The sequence below is a fragment of the Trichechus manatus genome, unplaced genomic scaffold, assembly GCF_000243295.1.
Source record: "Trichechus manatus latirostris isolate Lorelei unplaced genomic scaffold, TriManLat1.0 scaffold00120, whole genome shotgun sequence".
In the NCBI taxonomy this organism is placed as follows: domain Eukaryota; kingdom Metazoa; phylum Chordata; class Mammalia; order Sirenia; family Trichechidae; genus Trichechus; species Trichechus manatus.
Window position 1 is genome coordinate 2305268 of NW_004444056.1, and position 17992 is coordinate 2323259.

Sequence of the window (17992 nt, forward strand, 5' to 3'; positions counted from 1 at the left end):
AGGAGGAAACTTCTCATTAAACTGTGATTTTCCTGGGCCTGAACTGTCAGCTGGAAAGACACAGAAACTGTCAAAATCACAGGGAAGTCTGTCTGATAAGGACAGGGGTGTGTGGAGTCAGTGCCCAGATAAGGCAGACGTGGGACATAAATCTCTCTGGCTTTCTTTATTTGGGTGGGGGGTTAATTTTTTTTTTTTTTTTATTGTACTTTAGATGAAGGTTTACAGAGCAAACTAGTTTCTCATTAAACAATTAATATACATATTGTTTTGTGACACTGGTTGCCAACCACACAACATGTCAACACTCTCCCCTTCTCAAACTTGGGTTCCCCATTACCAGCTTTCCTGTCCCTGCCTGACTTCTCGTCCTTGCCCCTGTGACGGTGTGCCCATTTAGTCTTGTTTTGTTTTATGGGCCTGTCTAATCTTTGGCTAAAGAGTGAATCTCAGGAGTGACTTCATTACTGAGCTATAAGGCTGTCCGGGAACCATACTCTTGGGGTTTTCCAGTATCTGTCAGACCAGTAAGTCTGGTCTTGTGTGTGAGTGTGTGTGTGTGTGTGTGTGTGAGTGAGTGTGCGTGTGCGTGTGTTTGTGTGTGTGTGTGTGTGTGAGTTAAAATTTTGTTCCACATTTTTCTCTAGCTCTGTCTGGGACCCTCTATTGTGATCCTTCTCAGAACAGTCAGTGGTAGATGCTGGGCACTATCTAGCTGTGCTGGACTCAGTATGGCGGAGGCTGCGGTAGTTGTGGTCCATTAGCCTTTTAAACTAATCTTTCCCTTGTGTCTTTGGTTTTCTTCATCCTCCCTTGCTCCAGATGGGGTGAAACCAGTGGAGTATCTTAAATGGCTGCTCACAAGCTTTTAAACCCTAGACGCTACTCACCAAAGAAGAATGTAGAACATTTTCTTTATAAATTATGTTATGCCAATTGAGCTAGGTGTTCACCGAGACTACGGTCCCCAAAGTCCTCAGCCCAGTAATTTGGTCCCTCAGGGAGTCTGGATGTGTCTATGAAGCTTCCGTGGCCTTTCCTTGGACAAGTTGTACTGGCTTCCCCAGTATTGTGTACTGTCTTATCCTTCACCAAAGTTACCACTTACCTATTGTCTATTTAGTGTTTTTCCCTCTCATCCTTCCCCTCCCCCGTAATCATCAAAGATTGTTTCTTTTTAAGTGTAAACTTTTTTTTTTATAGTAGTGGTCTCATACAGTATTTGTCCTTTCGTGATTGATTTATTTCACTCAGCATAATGCCCTCCAGATTCATCCATGTTGTGAGACGCTTCACAGATTCATCATTGTTCTTTATCGTTGTGTAGGATTCCATTGTGTGTATGTACCATAGTTTATCCATCCACCTGTTGATGGGCACCTAGTTTGTTTTCATCTTTTTGCTATTGTAAAAATGCTGGAATGAACATGGGTGTGCATATGTCTATTCATGTGACGGCTCTTGCTTCTCTAGCATGTATTCCTAGGAGTGGGATTGCTGGATCATACATTATTTCTATTTCTAGCCTTTTAAGGAAGCGCCATATCATTTTCCAAAGTGGCTGTACCATTTTACATTCCCACCAACAGTGCTTAAGAGTTCCAATCTCCCTGCAGCCTTTCCAACATTCGTTATTTTCTGTTTTTTTTATTTGCGCCAGTAATTTCAGGGTGAGATGATATCTCATTGTAGTTTGATTTGCATTTCTCTAATGGCTAGTGATCATGAACATTTCCTCATGTATCTGTTAGCCGCCTGAATGTCTTCTTTGGTGAAGTGTCTGTTCATATCTTTCGCCCATTTTTAAATTGGATTATTTGTCTTTTTGTTGTAGAGGTGTTGGATTTTCCTATAGATTTTAGAGATCAGAACTTAGTCAGATTTGTCATTGCCAAAAATTTTTTCCCAGTCTGTGGGTTCTTTTTTTACTCTTTTGGTGAAGTCTTTTGATGAGCAGAAGTGTTTAATTTTTAGAAGATCCCAGTTATCTAGCATATCTTCAGGTGTTGTGTATCATTAGTTATCGTTTGTATCCTGTTAATGACGTGTATTGGGGCCTCTAGAGTTGACCTTATTTTTTCTTTTATGATCTAAGTCTTTGATCCATTTTGAATTAGTTTTTGTGTATGCTGTGAGGTTGGGTCCTGTTTCTTTTTTTCTACAGATGGACATCCACTTTTGCCAGCACTATTAGTTAAAAAGACTGTCTTTTGCCCATTGGATGGACTTCAGGCCTTTGTCAAAGATCAAGTGACCATAGGTGGATAGATTTATATCTGGGTTCTCAATTCTGTACCATTGGTCAATGTGTCACTTGTTGTACCAGTACCAGGCTGTTCTGACAACTGTAGCTGTATAGTAGGTTCTGAGGTCAGGTAATGCAAGTCCTCCTACTTTGTTCTTCTTCTTCAATAGTGCTTTACTTATCCGGGGCCTCTTCCCTTTCCCTTTATGCCAGTTGAGCTAGATTAGTTTTTCCATCTCGTTAAAGAATGTTGTTGGTATTTGGATCGAGACTGCATTGTGTTTGCAGATTGCTTTGGGTAGAATTGTCATTTTCACAATGCTGACTCTACCTATCCATGAGCATGGTATGTTTTCCCATTTATGTAAGTCTCTTTTGGTTTCTTGCAGTAGTGTTTTATAGTCTTCTTTGTATAGGTCTTTTACATCAGGGCAGGAGGGAGGTTTTTGATGACTGATTCAACATCCTCACTTGTTATGGGTCTGTTGAGACCTTCTGTTTCTTCTTGATTCAGTTGGGTAGATTGTGCGCTTCTAAGAATTTGTCCATTTCATCTAGGTTATCTAGTTTGTTGCCATATAGTTGTTCATAATATCCTGTCGTAATTCTCTGTATGTCTATAGGGTCAATTGTAATGTCCCCTTTTTCATTTTTTAATTTTGGTTATTTGCATCCTTGTTTTCCTTTTTGGTCAGTATAGCTAAAGGTTTGTCAATTTTATTCATTTTTTCAAAGAACAACCTTCTGGTTTTATTGATTCTCTTCACTGTTTTTCTGTTTTCGATTTTATTTATTTATGCTCTGTTCTTTGTTATTTCATTTCTTCTGGTAGGTTTAGCCTTAGTTTGCTCTTCTCTTTCTAGTTCCTGTAGTTGCTGAGTTAGGATGTTAATTTGAGATCTTCTTTTTTTTATGTAGGCATTTATTGCTATAAGTTTCCCTCTAAGTACTGACTATGCTGCATTCTGTAAGTTCTGGTTTATGTTGTGCTTTCCTTTTCATTTGACTCTAAGAAATTTGTGATTTCTCCCTTAACCCACTGGTAGTTTAATACATGCATACCTCATTTTATCACGCTTTGTCTTTATTGCACTTCACAGACATTGTTTTTTACAAATTGAAAGTCTGTGGTAATCCTATATCAAGCAAGCCTATCTGTACCATTTTTCCAACAGCTTGTGCTCACTTCATGTCTCTTTCACATTTTGGTAATTCTCACAACATTTCAAACTTTTTAATTATTATTGTATCTGTCATGGTGACCTGTGATCAGTGATCTTTGATGTTACCATTGTAATTGTTTTGGGGTGCCACAAACTGCACCCATATAAGACAATGAACTTAATCAATAAATGTTCTGTGTGTTCTGATTGCTCCACTGACCAGCTGTTCCCCCATCTCTCTCCCTCTTCTTGGGCCTCCCTATTCCCTGAGACACAACAATATTGAAATTAGGCCAATAGCCCTGTAACAGCCTCTAGGTGTACAGGTGAAAGAAAGAGTTGCACGTCTCTCACTTTAAATCAAAAGCTAGAAATGATTAACCTTAGTGAAGAAGGCATGTCAAAAGGCAAAACAGGCCGAAAGCTAGGTCTCTTGTGCCAAACAGTCAGCCAAGTTGTGAATGCAAAGGAAAAGTTCTTGAAGGAAATTAAAAGTGCTACTCCAGAGAACACAAGAATGGTGAGAAAGCGAAACAGCCTTATTGCTGATATGGCAAAAGTTTTAGTGGTCCGGATAGAAGATCAAACCAGCCACAACATTCCCTTAAGCCAAAGCCTAATCCAGAGCAAGGCCCTAACTCTCTTCAATTCTATGAAGGCTGAGAGAGGTGAGGAAACTGTAGATGAGAAGTTTGAACTAGCAGAGGTTGGTTCATGAGGTTTAAGGAAAGAAGCTATCTCCATAATATAAAAGTACAAAGCGAAGCAGCAAGTGCTGATGTAGAAGCTGCAGCAAGTTATCCAGAAGATCTATCTGGGATAATTGATAAAGGTGGCTATACTAAACAAGAGATTTTCAGTGTAGACAAAACAACTTATATTGGAAGAAGATACTACCTAGGACTTCAAAGCTTCTTGTTAGGGGCTAATGCAGCTGGTGATTTTAAGTTGAAGCTAGTGCCCATTTACCATTCTGAAAATCCTCAGGCCCTTAAGAATTATGCTAAATCTACTCTGCCTGTGCTCTGTAAGTGGAACAACAAAGCCTGGATGACAGCCATCTGTTTACAACATGGTTTACTAAATATTTTAAGCCCTCTGTTGAGACCTACTGCTCAGAAAAAAAAGATTCCTTTCAAAATATTATTGCACATTGACAATGCACCTGATCACCCAAGAGCTCTGATGGAGATGTACAAAGAGATTAATGTTGTTTTTATGCCTGCTAACACAACATCCATTCTGCAGCCCATAGATGAAAGAGTAATTTCAACTTTCAAGTCTCATTATTTAATAAATATACTATGTAAGGCTATAGCTGCCATAGTGATTCCTCTGATGGATCTGGGCAAAGTAAATTGAAAACCTTCTGGAAACAATTCACCATTCTGGATGCCATCAAGAACATTTGTGATTCATGGAAGGAGTTCAAAGTATCAACATTAACAGGAGTTTGGAAGAAGTTGATTCCAACCCTTATGGATGACTTTGAGCGGTTCTAGACTTCATTGGAGGAAGTAACTACAGATGTGGTGGAAACAGCAAAGGAACTAGAATTAGAAGTGGAGCCTGAAGATGTGACTGAACTGCAATCTCATGATAAAACTTAACAGATGAGGAACTGCTTCTTATGGATGAGCAAAGAAAGTGGTTTCTTGATAGAATCTATTCCTGGTGAAGATGCTGTGAACATTGTTGTAATGACGACAATATATTTAGAATATTACATAAACTTAGTTGATAAAGCAGTGGCAGCATTTGAGAGGATTAACTCCAATTTTGAAAGAAGTTCTGTGGGTAAAATGCCATCAAACAGCATCAGTGCTACAAAGAAATACTTCATGAAAGGATGAGTCAATCGATACAGCAAACTTCATTGTTGTCTTATTTTAAGAAATTGCCACAGCCACCCCAACCTTCAGCAACCACCACACTGATCAGTCAGCAGCCACCAACATCGAGGCAAGACCCTCCACCAGCAAAAATGTTATGACTTGCTGAAGGCTCAGATGATGGTTAGCAGTTTTTAGCAATAAAGTATTTTTTAATTAACGTGTGTACACTGTTTTTTGAGAGACATACTGCTATTGCACACTTAAGAGACTACAGTATAGTGTAAATGTAACTTTTATATGCACTGGGAAACCAAAAAATTCATGTGACTCACTTTATTGCAATATTTGCTTTAACGCGGTGGTCTGGAACTGACCTTACAATATCTCCATGGTACGCCTGTAGTGTGTAAATTTCCATATGTCTGTGTATTTTCTGGTTTTTTTTCTGTTACTCATTTCTAGCTTCACTCTGTTGTGGTCAGAGAAAATACTTTGTATGATTTTAATCTTTCTAAATTTATCAAGACTTGCTTTGTAACCTAAAATACAGTCTATCCTGGAGAATTATTCATGTGTACTGGAGTAGAATGTATATTGTGCTGTTTTTGCGTGGAGTATTCTATATGCCTGTTAAGTCTAGTAGGTTTATGTCATTCAGGTCCTGTTTCCTTGTTGATCTTCTTTCTAGATGTTCTGTCCCATACTGAAAGTGGTATACTGAAGTCTCCAACTATTATTGTAGTACCATCTGTCCCTTCAATTCTATCAGTGTTTGCTTTACATATTTAGATGCCCGATGTTAGGTGCATATGTATTTATGATTATTAAATCTTCTTGATTAATTGATCCTTTCATCACTATATAATGTCCATCTTTTTATCTCTTCTAATAGATTTTGTCTTTAAGTCTACTTTGTCTGATATTAAGACTGTTACTCCAGTTCTCTTTGGGTAATTATTTGCATGGAGTATTTTTTTCCATTCTTTCACTTTCAACCTATTTATGTCTTTGGGTTTAATGTGTCTCTTGTAAACAGCATATAGTTGTATCATGTGTTTTTTTTAAATCCATTCTGCCATTCTCTGCCTTCTGATTGGAGCATTTAGTCCACTTACATTCACTGTAATTACTGATAAGAAGTGACTTACTTCTGCCATTTTGTTGTCTTTTTGTGTGTCTTAGCCTTCTTTGTCTCTGTCCTTTAGTACTGCTTGCTTTTGTATTTTGTTGGTTAGTTGTAGTGAGCCTTTTTGGTTCACTTCTTCTCTCCTTTTGTGTATTTTTTTAATATATATTTTCAGTGTTTACTACGAATATTACATTTAACAGCTTGTATTTATAACATTTTAGGATAAGTTGGTATCAACTTTAGTAACTTACAAGAAATTCTATACGTATACCATTCCTCCCCCACTTTTGTTGTTGTTACCACTAATTATGTCCTTATATTTCTTGTGCCCTGTGATATAATTTTATCCTTGTTCTATACTTATATACATACATATATACATATATATACACACACACATACACGTACATATCAACAGAGTGCTATAACATCGGATATGGTGCGAGATGGCGAGAAGCGGCAGCAGAGAAATGGCAGCACCAGAAGAAGGAGAACTGCTCAAGACAGCACGGTGGGCTTCCTGGCCCGTGAAGCAAGATGGCTACAGTGGGCATGCAGACCTACAGAGCCAGAGAGCTAAGTGCCCTCGGACAGGAGGCTTGCTGGTGGAGTGGGGTACCTCCGGGCACTTACCGGTAGAACTAAAGAGCTTTGTAACACTTGCCCAAGCAAGGCAGAGGCCAGGCTGAGAGGCCGAGGGGCTGAGGGCCAGAGGGAGAGGCCTGCCTGTGGGTATGACTGAGAGGAAGCTGTCCTGATCAAAGAACTATATCCTGAGTCATTCCTGATCCTGAATTGCACCCTGTTACTTCCCTAATAAACTACTTAACTGTAAGTACGGTTCATGAGTTCTGAGAGATGTTGCAGCAAATTACCGCACCCAAAGATGGGAGGGAGAGTACTGAGGCTCCCTTCAGTAGTTGAAGTCAGAGATGATGGAGTGGTACGGCAGTTTGGAGAAGTCAGATATTTAGGACATCTTTAACCTCTGCCTCATAGGAACCAGCTTTGTGGTGACCCTTATAAAGAAATTATTCATTTCATTTAACAATATGAAAAGATGCTCAACATTATGTCGTTAGGAAATTGCAAATTAAAACAACAATGACATATCACTACACATCTATTCCCCAGAAAAACCCCAAACCCTTTGCTATCCGTCAATTTCGATCCATAGCAACCCTACAGGACAGGGTAGAACTGCCCCCATAGGGTTTCCAAGGAGCCCTGGTGGATTCCAACTGCCAGTCGTTTGGTTAGCAGCCAAGCTCTTAACCACTGTGCCACCAGGGCTCCACACATCTATTAGAATGGCTAAAATCCGAAAAACGAATGTTAATTGCTGGTGAAGATGCGGAGAAACAGAAACTCTCATTCACTGCTTGTGAGACCACAAAGTGGCACAGCCACTTTGGAAGATAGTCTGGTAGTTTCTTAAAATTAAATACAGTCTTATCATTCAATCCAGCAATTATGCTCTTAGTATTTACCCAGCTAATATGAAAACAGATCTACACAAAAAACAAACTGCAAGCAACCATGATGTCCTTTAATAGACGAATGAATAAACAACTGTGGTACATGCATACAACAGAATATTACTCCGTGATTTAAAAAAAAAAAAAGAGAGAGCTACCAAGCCAAGAGAAAAGACATGGATGAATCTTAAAGATGAGTGGCTGCCAGGGGTTCAGGAGGGAGGGGCCATCTGAATAGGTGGAGCACAGGGGATTTTTTAAGGCAGTAAAGCCATTCTATATGATACTATAAGGAGCTCTGGTGACACAGTGATTAAAGCACTCAGCAGCTAACCGAAAAGGTCAGCGGTTCGAATCCACCAGTTGTTCCAAGGGAAAAAGATGTGGCAGTCGGCCTCCATAAAGATTTACAGCCATGAGGGCAAACCCTGTGGGGCAGTTCTACTCTGTCCTATAGGGTCGCTATGAGTCGGAAATGACTCAATGACAGCAGATTTGGTTTCATTTGGGTTTATGATACCGTAATGATAGGTAAACGACACTATGCATTTGTCAAAGTCCATAAGACTTTATAGCACAAAGAGCGAACCTTAATATATATGAAAATTAAAATAAATCATTTAGGAGTTGGAGAAGGAGGAATTCCAAGATGGTAGGCATGATGTGACAAACCAAGCTAACTGTATTAGAAATGTATGAAACAACTTCACTGAAAGGGGTGGAAAAAGGTGCTGACCTAAGTAACTTTGGGAATGAGTGGAGTCTATAACACTAAAGTCAAAAGGACCTGTCATAAGCACTGTACTCTAGCTGATAAAATTATCCCCCATGGGTGTACAAGTTAACAATTTTGAAACCACTATATATGTATGCTAAAAAAACAAAACCCATTGCCATCGAGTCAATTCCAACTCATAGCGACCTTATATATGCATGCTAGAATTGAATAATTAAGTAATTGTATGGCAGATGATAGGAGCTAGGTTTTTCACTGTTGAAGTGGGAGGTTACAGATAAGCAGGGGTAATGGTGAGGATGAGCCATGTGGTAATGGATTAGAACTGGCGACATCGGTATGAACTGATGTTTAGTGAAATATATATACAGACGGTTACATACAGAAATATTTTACAGATGTGTGTATATACATGGATTAATATACATACACATTTCTTTGCTTTGTCAGCTGAACGGGCCTAGAAGCAATGATACCCCACTAGCAAGGAAGATACCCAGTACCCAGATCTTGGTTTCTAATACCATTATCAAATAAAAGGAACCAGGGCTCCTTGGAGAAATGGCTGATTCTAGGACTGGCACAGGGAATACACAAGGCGAGACTGAAGGACTTTGTAGTGCCAGAGAGTAAAGAAGTGTTCAAAAAATAGAAAAAGAAAGAAAAAAAAAACACAAAGGGAAGGAGGATGGCGAGGAGAGAGGAAGAAAAGAAAGGAAACCAGAGAAAGAAAAACCATAATGATGGGGGTATGTCAAAGGGGCACAAGGAGTCAACTGAAAGAGCTCCCAATAGCCAAAGCTGGAACAATCTGAGCAACAAAAAAGGTAAAATAGTACTGGATTATAACCCAAAGTATAAGATAAATATTCATGAGTCTGTACAGACACAAATAAATGATGGAGAAGAGACAAATCTCCTGTGGAGAAGAATTCCAAATAATTTATGTAGCACCTCTGCCGTCCAGGAAGAGGGGCTTAACTCCTCACTCCTTAGGTGTGGGCTGCACAGAGTGACTCCTTTCCAGAGAGTAGAGCATGGAAGGTGGAAAAAGAGTAACTTTACAGTGGAGAAACCTGACCAGCACCACCTCAACCAGATGATCAAGATCAACATCAACAGTGATAAGACACGTTGATAGTATGTACCCTTAATATGATGTGATGAGAATGGCACTTTACCTCAGTGGTTTTCCTGCCAATAACCCAATAACCCCCATCTTAAGAGAAAAACACCCCAAGTGAGGGACATTCTACAGCCCAGAAAAATCTGGGACATCGCAAAAAATCTCAATTGAAGAACATTTCACAAAGTATTTTTTTAAAAAAACAAAACAAGGCAACTGAGGCCCAGAGAGGGGGACCTGCTTAGGATCACATAGCAAATCAAGCCAAAAGTTGCTGAGTCAGCTGCTTTGTTCCTCCTTGCTAGTGAATAACGTGGTAAGTTAGCGTAGCACAGCGACAATAATAGCTACTTCCTCTGGTTTAGAGTGCTCAGCATCTGCCTGACAGAACGCACTCGACACGTGACATAGTAGGCGCCAGTGAGGGCTGGTTTAACAGTGAATTGGGGACGGATGCCAACTGTGCGGCCAACACAGAGCCAAGCTTCATAACACCTGAAGAAGTTACCCAGCTATTTGTAAAGAAAGGAAAAGTAAACATAAGAGCTGAAGGCTTGGCCAGGCCAGGTTTGTCTGCCATCTCCCTCCACAGCTCAGAGAGCTGCAGTCTACCCTGGACAGAGAGAGCAGCCTGGGGCTAATCCCAGCTCTGGGCTCCAGTGAGGAGGGCAGGAGACCCGGGACGGCCCTACAACAAGGAACACCTGAGGCTTCATCTTTTAAATTACAAGACTGCAACCAAGTGCTATCTGTAGATCCTGCTTGGGTCCCATTGCAAACAAAGCAACTCTAAGATGCTATTCATGAAACAAATCGGTGAAATCTGAACACAAAGATGTCAGACAATATTAGGGAATTAATATTATTTTTTTAGGTGTGAAAATTCAATTGTGGTTTTGTAAAAAATGTTTTATAAAGAGTCTTTATTTCTCAGCAATATACACTGATGTATTTACAGAAAGAGTCAAATCAAGGTGGCCAAAAGTTGACAACTGCTGAAGCTGGGTACCCTGGGTTATGTTTAAAACCTCCAATAATAGGAAGGTGTTTTAGTAAAAATAGTAGAGTCTTTTAGGAGGAGACCAATGGGAGAGGGGGGAGAAGCCTTTAAAAAAACAAATACATAAAATGCAAACCCTGACATTATTTTATATAATGATCAAAAATTGTAAATGAGCTAATAGCCCCTTCGGAATCACCACAGAAATCTTTCTTGTCTTTATTCACTTTAATTAAACCTACTTTTCTGCAACTCAGAAGGTAACATCAAATTCTAAATCTTTTTAAAGAAAACTGTTGTAGATGCACAAAGCACTTTCTATTTTTTTTATGGTACCTTGTATATCTCACATACATACACAGGAAGAAAAAGGCCGGTAAGCAGAAGCACCAAGTTGTTATCCAGGCTTAAACCTCAATTATGTGGGCAGATACTGCTCATCTGCAATTTCGGACGTTTCTACAATGAATGTGTAGTTTTCAAGTATATTAAGTTCTTTAAAAAAAAAGAACTACGCCCATCACCTGCCTGAGCCTAGATGGCCCCACTCCTCTCCATGCCCATTCACCCCGCACTGCTCTGAGGGTGATGAGCAGCACCCCACCCTGCCCCGGAGCTCCAGCTCACGGTCAACCTCCCATGGCGGGGAGACAAGCGTGGTCAGGGAAAAGCCTGGCCTTGGACAGCAGCGTTTGATCCCGAGGACAGCCAGCTGGGCAGCCACACAGGGCCCTCTCCTGCTCCCAGTGTCCACCTGAGGAGCTCCAGGCTGAATCTCCCACAACAATGGGACCAGGGGTTGTACATTCGTCAGAGTCAGCACCAGGCATGGTTCGCAGCAGGAGAGCAATAACTGAAAAGACTAGCTGGCCCTGCCAGCCCATGCCACCAGCCCCTTCCCCTCAAACACCTTGTACATTCTCTGAGGAAAAACAAATCCTGTCTTTACAACAATGTATGCAGCAGCTCCGCATTTGGGTCACATTTATCTTATTGAAGGGGTGGCTGCCTCAAACTGACCAGGAGGAAACTGAGCTCTTCCCTCCAAGAAAGGCTTGGGGTCCTTGAGGTGCTCATGGGGGAGGGGTCCCTGCAGGAACCGCCAAGACTCCAACAATGGACGGCTGCTCACAGACCCAAATGCTTCCAAACCTGAGGAGGCCCAAGAACAAGTGACCCCTATGGGTGCCCAGTGTGCCAGGTCCTGTGATAACACAGTCGTCTCTAGGTAGCTATCCTGTGACAAGGAGCTATTACTAGCCCCACCTTACAGGGAAGGAAACTGAGGCAGAAAGGCTGGACTGACTCCTTTCTGTCCGAGTGCAGAGTCTGGAAACTAGGGACCTGGATGAACTCCCCAGTCTTCCACTCCACCGCCTGCTGCCTGCCCTCTGCTGCCCCCCAGCCCTGCCCAGAGAGCACCAGCTTTCCTGCTGTGACAGGCTCTCCCCTCAGGCCCACATCATGGCAGGGCAGGCTTCTAGCACTGAGCCTGTGCTTCCCTCTGGCTTCTACATGCTAAGCCTCAAAGCATCCTTGGCATTCCCCGGAGAGGAGCCAGCTCCGCATCCAGGGAAGGTGGCCAAAGCCACTCTTCCATGTGTTGACAGGGCTGGACTGGAAATGTCTAGATGCATTTGGCTTCCAGGTAGATCCCACAGCCAGGTCCAGCAGTCCTTCGCAGTGTGCAGGTGCCATCCCCAGCCCCTGCAGGAGGAAACAGCATGAGGGCTTGACTTGGCATCTCCAACACTTTTAAAAGTGGGAGGGCCCTTTAAGAGTCCTTCAAGACCCGTCCCCGACCCACACACATTTTGTAGGTGGGGAAAGAAGGGCTCCAAGAAGGGAGGTGAACCACCCCGCGGTTTAGTGACAAGAGTGGGAGCACATGCCTCTCCCTGATCGTAGGGTCCCTGGGGACGGGGCCACCTTCTGGACCACGAGGATTCTTGGGACCCTGACTTCCACCAGTCAGGCTTCTTCATATCTGCAGCAGATCAGCACCCCAGCCCAGCCCCTGAAATGCTCACGTCTACCACAGCCTCCCAGCCGCCCAACAGCTCTCTGCTCAAGAAACAGGGTTTTGTTACATTGGGTGCCCTGCCCCCCGCCCCCTGCCAGCAAGCAGGCCCTATGGTGGTATCAGAAGAGCAGAAGAAATCCTCTATTTGTTTAAACCAAAATCAGGGCTGCTCCTGCCCAGAAGCAAACACTCAGAGTGGCCTGGCCTCGCCTGTCAACTCTTTAAGACACTGAGTAGTGAGCACTGAGGGTTCAGCCCAGTCACCGTCACCTTTCCCTCTGCACAGTGGCCACCTGTCCTCTCGAGGAGCGGGTGCACCAGGAGTTAAGAGCAGACACCGGAGCCCAGATGCCTGAGTTCACAGCTTTGGGCAACTCCTCATCTTCTCTGTGCCTCAGTTTGTCCAGCTGTAAAATGGACACAACTATAATGGTGACCTCCTAGGGCTGGTGGGAGGAGGAAGGAGTAAAGGGGACATGGTGAGGCTATGATGGGAGCAGCTAATGTACACATGGCCCTCGCCAGGCTTCCTCGTCCACAGAGGCCTCTGGATGCTGAGCAGCAGGCCCCAGTCCCACAAACCCACCACAGTCCCTGGCAAGTCACCACACACAACAATCCTCACCTGTCTGACCACGTGACATCATCACGTACGGGATCAAATCGACTTCGCAGTCATATTTTTGTCCAAGGATTTGGATCAAGAGCCTCGTGCCAATGCCAAGAATCTTTCCCAAACTGATTGGAGCTACAAAGCCTTCCTTAGGTCATAACAACCCCTACCTCAACTTCCCCATCCACTAGAGGAGGGGATTAATCCTTCTTGCCCAAGAACTGTGCAAGTCACAGGAGAAATGGGAGGCGTGTTCCTCCAGGAGGAGAGGATGCAAAAGACAGGGAGAGAGGGAGTGACGGGAACAGAGCAGCTACTTCCACCAGTTTCTGGTTCCAGCCCCTTGAGGCTGTCCCTGGGAGGCAAGGAGCCATTCGTGCTGCTGCTGAACCTGACTCATTCTAGACACTACACCATGAACAACACAGAGGTGAAAATGTCAAGACAATAAGACTCACTGCCGCCCTGCCAGCCTCCTAGGAGGCCAAGGCGCATTCATGGGTACAGGATGGGAGAGGCCTGCAGACAGCGGAGACAGGGCTCGGCTAGGTCCAGAAGGCAGTGAGCAGGCAGACTTCCCAAAGGAGAAGTGTTCACATGGAGCCTTGAGGAGCAGTGGGACACACTAGTGGGATTCCCAGGAGCATAGGTGGAGAAACAGGTAGGGTGACTAATCCAATTATGGCCAGCCTAAGGGTAAATAAAGGAAGAAGGCAGAACAGGAAAAAAAAACACAAACCCAAGCCAGACCCTGGGATTAAGCTACGAAGTTAGGCCCTTCAAGAGGCAGGCAATAGGAACCACTGAAGACTGAGCAAGGGACAAGGAATAGTGTGGTGACAAACGGAGAAAGACAGCAGACACAGCAATGAGGAAATCAGGGCTTAAACAGGTGGGAGATACAGCGACAACACTAAAGTAGAAAAGTATTCATTAAGCACTTACAGTTCTACTCTGTCCTATAGGGTCGCTATGAGTCAGAATCAACTTGACAGCAATGGGTTTGGTTGGGTTTTTTTGCGCCAGGCCTCACACTAGCCCTGACCCACCAGAGTTCACCTAACTCTATCTGCAGCCCTCTCTGGAGGCACCTTCTCACCCCACTTCAGAGACAAGTTCAACAACAGCCCAAAGTGATACAGCAAGGCAGCAAAGACACCAAGATCCAATCCTGCCTCCTTCTGCTCTCAGATCCCAGGTTCAGTTCTGAGACTGTATCTGAGCTCTACTTGTACCAGGCCAGGCAGGCCTGGAGAGGAGCACAGGGGCGAGGCCTTCCTGTCATCTTATTCCAGATCCACAAAGACCAGGCCTCTGATCCAATCAGGCCACATGTGCCTGGCCTGGTTCACACACAGGTCCCCCCCCATGCCCTCCTGCCTGGCCCCAGCCTCAGTCCACCACCCACAATACCTGCTGGACTGCCCGTAGACAGGAGCTGGCAGCCCTAGCATACCTGTCCCCTTGGAAGCTGCAGCTAAGGAAAGAGAGTAAGATGTACCTGGCCTAAAGTCACACAGCCACTCAGGACAGGAAACAGTATTTACCTAACCCAGCATCCATCTAGTTTTCTTAACTATCCACCAGAGGAGGGGAAGCAGGGGCACAGCTGGACTTGTGATGGGTCACCCCCACCCCACCTATTTGTGTTTCTCTGCCACCAAACTGGGCCACTTGCAGGAGGGACTTCATCTCAGCCCTCTCACTTATGCAGTGCCAGCCAAGCCCGGCTCAGAGAGCCTCTACTACCTGCACACAGACCACCAGGCCACAGGTCAAACGAGTTGGCCTCGAGGTTCTGAGACCCATGCACATTTGGGAGGAGCCCAGCTCCCAACTCGCCCCTCAGCCAGTTGTTTACTGGTACCAACTGAGTACCTCCTCTGCCCCAGTCTTGCTTTACATACGTGGCTTGGACTAACTCATTTACTCCTCTCCACAGTCACAGAGGGTGCTACTGGTCTCCCAGGGAGGCAGTAGAGACTCTGAAGGGCCAAGGCACCTGCCTAAGGCCGGAAGGGGTGGGAATGCAGGGAGGTGAGCATCAGGGAAACAGCAAGCATGGTGGATCCCCAAGACCCACAGCCAGCAGTCAAGAGTCCACCTGGCCAAGGGAGGAGTCAGTGGGGAAAGGGGGCACAAACTGTCAGAGAAACCAACAGGCTACAAAAGTGTTAACTACACACCAGCCACCATGCCAGGCTTGTTCAAATACACGATCCTCAGAACCACCCATCTGGGTGGGCAATGCTGCACCCTCATTTGGCAGAGAGGGAAAATAAGGCTCAGAGAGTGTCCCTGCCTACAGCCACATCACCGGTAAAGGGCAAACCCAGGTGTATCCACCCAGACAGCAACTTCTCCCTTCCCAACCCCACAACAGGGTTTGGGCATCCAGGAGGGGTGGGATAGAAGCAGGTATTTAAATCATCCTACAAGAACTACCGCAAGTGGCAGGTTGTCCAGTTCTCACGGGTACTCTCCCAGAAGCCCCTGGTGCTTCCCCCTCCCCTACTTCCTCACCAGAGACCTCTCAAATGGTTAGGTTTTATAAACAAACAAACAAAAAAATCTCCTAATCCTCAAAGTTAAAATTAAACAAGAAACAGAGGTCTGTCCATGAGGGCCATGGCCCCACTCGAGCACCCACAGACCTGCCATCACGTCGGCAGAGGCCTTCTCAGTGGCACAGTGAGGATCCTGGGAGGAGACATGGGACAGGAAGTGGTCAAGAGAAGCGATACATCCCAGCTGGTGGGAAAAATAATCATGGCAGTGAGGAGAGTGCACCCTTGTTGGGGAGCTGTGCTTGGCAACGGGACGCTGGAGGGACCCCAGCCAACAGTGATGGCCACAGGCAAAACCAAGTCCCTGACTCCCTCAGGCCCGTTTCCAGGGTCTTTCCCATCCTCAAAGCACTCAGGAAGCTGAAACCACGCTGAAAGTAGCTGTGCCCAGAGAAGGGAAGTGATTTGCCTGAAGGTGACACAGCAGCAGCAGCAGCAGCCGCAGCGACAGACTTAGGCCTGGCCTTTCCCAACTGGTCAGCTCCAACTGCCAGCCTCAGCTCTTGGCTCAGCATTCATATGCCACCCACCCACCCACCCACCCACAGGGCAGCGAAACACTGCAGAGAATATTACCCCCATTTTATAAAATCTGGAAACCCTGGTGGCATAGTGGTTAACGAAAAGGTTGGCAGTTTGAATCCACCAGGCGCTCCTTGGAAACCCTATGGGGCAGTTCTACCCTGTCTTACAAGGTCCCTGTAAGTCCGAATCGAGTCGACACCAACGGGTTTTTTTGTTTGTTTGTTTATAAAACCTAACCCTGCCTGTGCTGCCCACAGGCCTGCCACAAGGAGAAAGGCAGGCTGGCGATGGCTTGACTGAAAGTGGGTACCTGCACAGGTTCCACGCCCGCTCAGCCCCAAAGCAGCCTGGCTGGGCATTCCCTGCCTTTGCTTGCGGAGGTCAAGACTCACTCCCACATGTCCTGTCTACAACATCCTGGGGCCTGCCTAGCTCCTAGGAAGCCGTTGGGCTGGAATCCTCCAGAGAGTGGGCCAGTTGCAGGCTGCCACTCTTCAGGGACTGGGGCAGGAGCCGGCATACGAGGGATTGCCCCGGGAAGCCGGGGTCCTTAGGGTCCAGCTGCGATCCCCGCAGCCCCACCCGCAGAAGCCCTTAGAAGCCGGCCACAACGACTGGGACGAGGGAGGCTCTCGGGGGTTCCTGGGCCCCTCTTCCACAAACAGCACCTCCCGGACCCATCTCCCTCTGCCAGGAGAAGGGTGACCTTGGGCGCCGGCCGCCTCTCTCTCGGCGTCGGTGTACCCTCCGTCGCAAGGGACCCCTGCCCAGCCGAGCCGGGACTCCCCGACTCGAGGGTCGGGGCGTTGGGGGGAGTCCGATCGGGCGGGGCTTGCTTGGCGGCCGAGGGAGGGCGTGGCGGCGGAGGCCCAGCCCGCTCACCTCTTTGAGCTGCTCCATCTCGCCGCGGATGGCCTCATAGTCCACCTCGAGCTCCTCGAACTGCACCTTGAGCTGGTGCTTCTCCTCAAGCACCGCCAGCCCGTACTCGGCCGCCTGGATCTTCTCGCGCGTGGTCTCGGCCAGCTCGTGGGAGAGCCGCTTCACCTCGGCGCGCAGCCACTCGGGCTGCGCCTCCATCACCAGCCGCGCGTACTCCTCCTCCTCCGAGGGCGCCGACATGGTGGCTCACGGGCGGTAGCTTGAGCCAGCACGGGAACAGACACTTCAGGCCGAGCAGGCGCGGTTCCCTAGCTCCCCCAGAGCTCACCAGTCACCCCCGCCCATCCCCGACGGCCGCCCCGGGCCGCGGACGCGCCGCCGCAGTCTTCTCTTCGCCCGAGGGATTGTGGGGACTGTAGTCTCCACTCGCGCGCCCACTACAAGGCCCATCGTGCCCCGCGCCGCCCCCCTTCCCCCCAGCTGTGATAGGCCCGCGCTGCGACGTAACTGAGCCGAGACCCTGAAGGCTCCGCGACTGAAGATGCTTTCCTTCCGGCGTCGTGGGCCTGTAGGCACGCTCTCTTTGCTGGCTGCAGAGGTCGGAATTGGCTGACGCGCTGGGGCCGGCTGGAGGGGTCTCCGCAGTCCCCAGGACCTTCCGTGGCAGAAG

General features: G+C 46.1%; 1 protein-coding gene across 2 annotated transcripts in view; it reads right to left on the bottom strand.

Annotated features, from left to right (window-relative positions):
* The window catches only part of BICD2 (BICD cargo adaptor 2), a 116324-nt gene extending 98667 nt beyond the window's left edge, over positions 1-17657 (bottom strand). For both annotated transcript variants that reach the window (XM_023738609.1, XM_004384224.2), the window contains exon 1: positions 17323-17657. In XM_023738609.1, coding sequence (XP_023594377.1) covers positions 17323-17562 — 240 coding nt within the window. In that variant the 5' untranslated portion in view covers positions 17563-17657. The remainder of the gene's footprint in view (positions 1-17322) is intronic.
* Between the last annotated feature and the right edge of the window lie 335 nt (positions 17658-17992).